General features: G+C 49.9%; 1 protein-coding gene across 1 annotated transcript in view; it reads right to left on the bottom strand.

Moving 5' to 3' along the window:
- Positions 1 to 1,488: 1,488 nt before the first annotated feature.
- The window catches only part of CDK5RAP3 (CDK5 regulatory subunit associated protein 3), an 11,820-nt gene continuing 6,909 nt past the window's right edge, over positions 1,489 to 6,399 (bottom strand). The window contains exons 9-14 of the mRNA XM_003786455.3: positions 5,708 to 5,818; positions 5,256 to 5,334; positions 4,353 to 4,441; positions 2,462 to 2,667; positions 1,931 to 2,102; positions 1,489 to 1,828 (exon numbers count right to left, since the gene is read on the bottom strand). Coding sequence (XP_003786503.2) covers positions 1,763 to 1,828; positions 1,931 to 2,102; positions 2,462 to 2,667; positions 4,353 to 4,441; positions 5,256 to 5,334; positions 5,708 to 5,818 — 723 coding nt within the window. The 3' untranslated portion in view covers positions 1,489 to 1,762. The remainder of the gene's footprint in view (positions 1,829 to 1,930; positions 2,103 to 2,461; positions 2,668 to 4,352; positions 4,442 to 5,255; positions 5,335 to 5,707; positions 5,819 to 6,399) is intronic.

Genomic DNA, 6,399 nt, shown 5'->3' with positions numbered 1-6,399 from the left:
GGCCAGGAGTTGGAGGTTGCTGTGAGCTGTGATGCCACAGCACTCTACCCAGGGGGATAGCTTGAGGCTCTGTCTCAAAAAAATAAATAAATAAACCCACACCCCTTCCTGTGAAAATGGCCAAACCTCAGTGAATACGACTTCCCTGCACTGACCCCAGGTGGGGCAGGGCAGGCAGGGCAGGCTCTTGTCTGCAAGAGCAGGAATAAGAGCTCAGAGGGCTGAACCCAGCCTGCCATGGTCATCTGATCCACACAACTTCTCCTTAAAGCTCCATTCCTGTAAGCAACAGAGTCCGTGGAACAGCTGGCGACTGGGCAAGGGACATTAGAGTGGGCACGGGTAGCATGGCTCAGTGAGCTGATGGCTACAGTAAGAGGCTGGCCAGACGGCTGATGGATCCAGCAGCTGAACAGGTGGGGCAGGAGGTAGCAAGCTTCTCCCAGAGGGAAGGGACCGAAGACAGCAGACAGCTCCTTAGGCCAAAAGCCTCCACAGAGCTAGGGAGAGAACACAGTCCACTCAGGCTCCTATATGCCCTTCTAGTCTAAGGACAGTTTTACCTCCATATCCAATTTCAATATCAGTATTTTTCCTTTTTCAATTCCTGGACTTGTTATTTCAACCCCCTATCCCCGAAAAGGTGGTGGCCAGGCAAAGATTGGGGGGAAGCGGCAGGTTGACATTAATTGATAGGAGCGGCTCTGAGCAGTTCATGCTGCCTTATCTCTCTCTCCTTTGGATAGCGTGTGTCCACCGGAGTCCGCGGGGTCGGTGATTAATAGGGGCCATCACTCACTGTCCAGGTCGGCTGAAAGGCAGCAGGGAGGGGGCGGCCCTCCCCAGAACTGAGATAACAAGCAGCAGGAATAATGAGTGGTGTCACTCCACTTTTCATTTTGATGGAAAGTCATTACGGGAGTCAACGCCAGCGACAAAGAGCCATGAATCAACTGCTCTGCTATGAAATTAAAATCGAATTGCCGGCCACCCTCAACCCCTACCCTTCCTGGGAAATGGGGATGGGTAGGTGGCTTGGGAGAAGACTGCTATCCTGGGGTAGTCTCCATCCGATCACAAAGCAGGCAGTTATGGGCAGGAAGTGGACAGGCAACCAGTGAAGGTGACAGCTCTTGTCTCCACCTTGTTTATCAGACCCTTCCTCCCCAAACCACTTTTTCCCTCTGCCTAGAGGTAAGCTGTGATTAAAAGGAAAATACAGCTTTGCGGGTTCCAACAAGGCTGCTGCCTAACTGCTTGCCTTGGGCTTCTGGCCTGAGTGGGGCAATCTAGGCCCGGCTAAGAGAGAAAGGGCCTAGCTGATCAACTATCCCAGAGCCCCTTGCTAAATAGTTTGTGAATATGGGTACTCCTTATTACCAGAAGCAAGAGGCTGAAGGCCTGGGAAGCCCACCTGGATCAGAACCCCATGAAAACAGGTGCGCAGCCTGTTTTCAACTCTAGGCACAGAGGAACATTACAAGTTACTCGGTAATGAAAGTAGAGTCTTTCTTTTTTATTAAGTCCATTAGATTAAACTAACTAGAAAGACAAGCTATAGTTTCAGGCAGATAGGCCACAGGGCCAATCAAGACAGCCTCTTGTAGAGAACATAGAGCATCATTCAAGTGATGATTCCTTCCTGTGGTTTTCTGTCCTCTAGTCTGCTTGGTTTCTTGCCAGGAAAGCCCCCAGTACGTTGGCCCTGACCATCCCACCTCATCCTGAAGGCTGAGAAAGGCAGGTAGGAACATGGAGGATGTCACAGGGCGGTTCCCATCAGGTTTACGGGGCGCCCGCTATACCTCTTAGAGATGTCAGCTTCAATCTGAAAGACAGCAATACCAAGTGGGCAGAAACTGAGAAGCACAAGGCCTTGTTCTATAGAAACTGGGTCCTCCCCCTGGGCAGTTTCCCTTTGCTGTCTCACCAACTTCTGCAGCTCCTTGGTTTTCTCCAGGAGCAGGTCCAGCTTGGGCTCCAGAGCCGCCTGCTCCTGAAGCGCTTCCTGCTGTTTCTGCACCATCAGTACTTTCTTCAGAGCCAGCAGCTGGGACTGCTTCAGCTTTTGCTGAAGGAATTCAGTGACTCGGTCCACATACCTGTGCAGGGCACTCAGGTGAGTGTGTGGGGTAGCTGTGCACCCTGAGCAGTACCATTCAACAGCTGGGAAAGGTAAGGCTTGGGAAACCAAACCCCTAATTGACCCCTCACCTCCCATTCTTAAATCCTTTTCTTTCAAGAAATACCCACTCCCAGTTCCCTTGTCCTACTTGGGAAGCAGATTCTGCCTGCATACGTTGAACCACCTCATCTTGCCCCACAAGAATCCCTATCCCCAGCAGAAGGCAATAACCAGGAGGTAGGGATGAGGCCCGAGGGGTCAAGGAAGAAAAGGAAGGATACAAGAAGACAGAGGAGCTCAATATGGCAAAGTCTCGCATCAGGGGGCAACCCAGACCTTGGTGAGGCCAGGATCATAAACAGGTGTTGCATTCGAAGATTGGTGAGCTGGCCAATCAGATCCTGCAGCACTGACACCATAGTAACCATCTTCTCTTTGGTCTGGCCCTGCAGAATGGCTGGAGCCAGCTGGAACTGGCTCACGGATAGGATATCTGCCTCCTCACTCATCTCTACTGCTCTCTGAGACAAGAAGATCTCGAGCTGAGGACAGAAGAGGAATTGTTTCAAACTGAGATAAGAACTCAGAAGCTAAGCCTTCAGACTGCTCAAAATGCTAGGCAAGAGTGAGATGTGAGGGCCAAACTCTGAGTGAAAAGGGGTTGGTTATTTCCCCTTTTATTGCCAGCAACTCAACAACTCAACATGAGTTTTTGGGGATACCTCTGCCATGGCTCTTTGTCCCCTATTCGTGTATGAGGCCTGCCTAGTTCTGCATGTCCAACCTTCCTCCCCAGGTTGTGGGTCAGATAACTGCGAAGATGAAGACTCAAAGGATTCTATCTGTTCAGTAAAAGCATTTATTTTCTCTCTTTAGAAGGAATGAGATTCAGCAACTAGGAGCCCATGTTCGAGAAGCCCTGAATTAAGAAAAGGCTGAAAAGAATATGAGAACCAGCCATACATCTTGCATCAATCTTATTCTGCCATCAAAATTTGATACCTTTTGTCCTCCTCTCTCCTTAAGGCTGAGAGGATCCTCTCTGGGCAGACAGAAGAGAGAACTAGGTGAGAACTGAGAACTTTCAAAAAACTCTTCCCCAGGCTTGGCACCTGTAGCTCAGCAGCTAGGGCACTAGCCACATACACTGAAGCTGGTGGGTTCGAATCTAGCCTGGGCCTGCCAAACAACGATGACAACTACAACCAAAAAATTGCCAGGCGTTGTGGTGGGCACCTGTAGTCCCAGCTACTTGGGAGGCTGAGGCAAGAGAATCGCTTAAGCCCAAGAGTTTGAGGTTGCTGTGAGCAATGACGCCACAGCACTCTACCCAGGGTGATAGTGAGCTCTGTCTCAAAAAAAAAAGAAACTCTTCCCCAACCAGCACACCAGCAGGCTACTGGGAAGGCAAGAGACCTATAGATTAACGGATAGGCCTTCATCTTCCCAATCCCACAATGAAGGTCTGAAAACACTGGCTCCTTCCACTAAGCTGCTCAACGCCTTAACCCAGGGATCGTACTTAAATACAAATAAGATCAATGTGGCTCCTAACCTGTTTAAATCTCCATCAGTTTCTCAGTCTGTTCACAGTCAAATCAAACTTCATACTCTGCCTCTGAGCTCCTCTTCTACTCCCTGCCAGCTTCCTCTCCTCAGTCACACCAGCCTTCTTGTTAGGCAGACACATGAGGCTCGCTCCCATCCCATAGCCTCTGCAGTTGCTGTCTCTGCCTGGGAAGCCCTCCTGGCAGACATATGTATGGCTCTCTCTGCACCACACATCATCTTGATTATAGGTCCCCTTCTCAGTGAGGCCTTCCCTGAACACCAGATACAAAACCACAGCCCTTTCCAACAACCCCTGTCTCCCTCCCCCTTTCTTTTTCTCCATGGCATTTAGTACCATCTAATGTACTGCATATTTTACTTATTTATCTCCGTTTTCATCTGCCTTCCTCACTAGAACATAAGCTCCACAAGGTCAAGGACTTTGACTGTCTTATTCACTGCTCAATTCCTAGTGGCTAAGACAGTACCAGGCCCATAGGGGTGCTTGGTAAATATTAGCTGAATGAATGAGGGTTGTCCTAATAGGTGAGGCTCCTGCTCCAGGCCTTGGAAAGCACTCAGCACCCTTCACACAAACAGAGTCAGGTCAGGTGTCTGGAGTAAGGCTGCCTATATTGGTGCCACGCCTCCCCCTACATCTCTGAGATGACAGTACCTCCATGAGCTCATCAATGAACTGATTCCGGGTCTCAGGGTATTCAAGAAGTGTCAGAGCATCTGGACCCCTTGCTACACCTTCTGGAGCTGCCAGGAAGAGAGACAGAGAAGTGATAGTGGATCTGAGAACCAGAGAAGAAAAAGATCCTCAAGTTTCAGAAGCCCTAGTGGATTAAAATGGACACAGACTTGCTGCCCTAAAGCCAACCTTCCTCCTGTCCCAACCAAGGTGGAAGGTTACCCTTTCCAAGGTGACTCTGCTCTAATCAGGCTCTAACTTCCAACCCCCCACCTGAGAGGAAGGGCACAGAGCTGGGTTCAGGGCAGCAGAAAGGCTGCTCTCAGCTCTGGTGGGCAGCAGCGGATGAAGTTTCATCCTGCACTGCCCTCTAGTGGCTCAGACGTGGCTATATCGTCTACACAGGTGGGAAGGGGGCCAGATCAGACTCCAGGGTCCACCCAGTCCCCTGGAACCTCACCCCTAGAATAGCTCTCTAAAAAAGTGGGGTCTCTAAAAAGTTGAGTTTCTAGAATTAATTTTAAGAACCTCTCTTAGTCCGCCTCCCCTCACGTCCTCATCAAGATTCCTAGAAACAGGCAGGCCCGGTGGTTCACATGGGCCTGTAATCTTCTATAATCTTATCACTCTGGGAGGCCAAGGCAGGAGGACCGCCTGAGCTTAGGAGTTAGAGACCAGTCTGAGCAAGGGTGAGACCCCATCTCTACTAAAAATAGAAAGGCTAGCCATGTGTTGTGGCAGGCACCTGTACTTGGGAGGGTGAAGCAAGAGGATCTCTGAGCCCAAGAGTATGTATGAGAAGCCCCATCACAGCAGTGCAATTTTTGTTTCTAGAGACATGGAGACCCTGGAGCATCGCACTTTCACCAGGGCTGCACTTACCCTGGGTCCCTGCTTCCAACACTGTGATCTGCAGAGCAGCTGCATCGTCTCCCCAGTCTATCCCATCAGCCCCAGGGTCCTGAAAGGAGAGCAAAGAACCCAGCAATGTTGGGAGAATTTTCCTGAGCCAAGGAACCATTGATGACTTCAATGCACAATCCAATTGCATTAAGGTCTTACAGCCCTGATGTTGGTGGCAAAGATGGCAGTGTAGACCAATTTATGTTGCTACAATCACCCCTACTTTGGAGAGTTACCACCTGCCTATAATCTCACACCTTGGCCCAAACACCAGGTTAAAACTATGATTTGTCACTTTTGCAATTCTGTCTTCCTTGGACTATACCTGGTCTTAGAGTTATGAACTTTAAGTGATACCTTTAAAGACTCAAATGACCCTTTTGTTATGGTTAAAGTAGGATCAGAGAGATAGACTGAGAAGGCCATCTAACCTTTGAGTCTGATTCCAGGGATATGCCCCAGTCAATTCCAGCAGCTGTGGCAGAGATGCCAGAGTCAGTACCGTCAGAAACTGCCTCCAGCCCGAAGTCGCCCCAATCAATCTAGAAGGGGAAAAGAGGTAGTTAAAATAAAGGGATGGCTCCCTTCCCACAGGCCTCAGCTGCTTCTATGCTGTTCAAAGGCAATAGCTTGCAAGGTATCTCAAAGAAAGCTCATTTTCTGTGGGCTTATGCAATGGAGGGTTCTCAGCTCAAAGCAAACCAGCTTGCTGAGCACTAGCCTACATTCAGAAAAATAAAGGGCCTGGGTGTGGTGGCTCATGCCTATAATCCTAGTACTCTAAGAGACTGAGGCAGGTGAACTCTCTGAGCTCAGGAGTTTGAGACCAGCCTGGCAACAGAGCAAGACCCTGTCTCTAAAGAAAATAATAGACAGGAGCTGGGCGCGGTGGCTCATACCTGTAATCCTAGCACCCTGGGAGGCCAAGTCAGGTGGACTGCCTGAGCTCACAGGTTCAAGACCAGCCTGAGCAGGAGTGAGACCCCCATTTCTAAAAATAGCTAGGCTTTGTGGTGGGCGCCTGATGTCCCAGCTACTTGGGAGGCTGAGGCAAGAGAATCATTTGAGACTCGGCGCCTGTGGCTCAAGCGGCTAAGGCGCCAGCCACATACACCTAAGGTGG

This window comes from Otolemur garnettii, unplaced genomic scaffold (assembly GCF_000181295.1).
Source record: "Otolemur garnettii isolate 467f Iridium unplaced genomic scaffold, OtoGar3 scaffold00018, whole genome shotgun sequence".
NCBI classification, from domain to species: Eukaryota; Metazoa; Chordata; class Mammalia; order Primates; family Galagidae; genus Otolemur; species Otolemur garnettii.
Note: the sequence above shows the minus strand (reverse complement) of the source record. Positions and strands in the feature narration are given on the sequence as shown.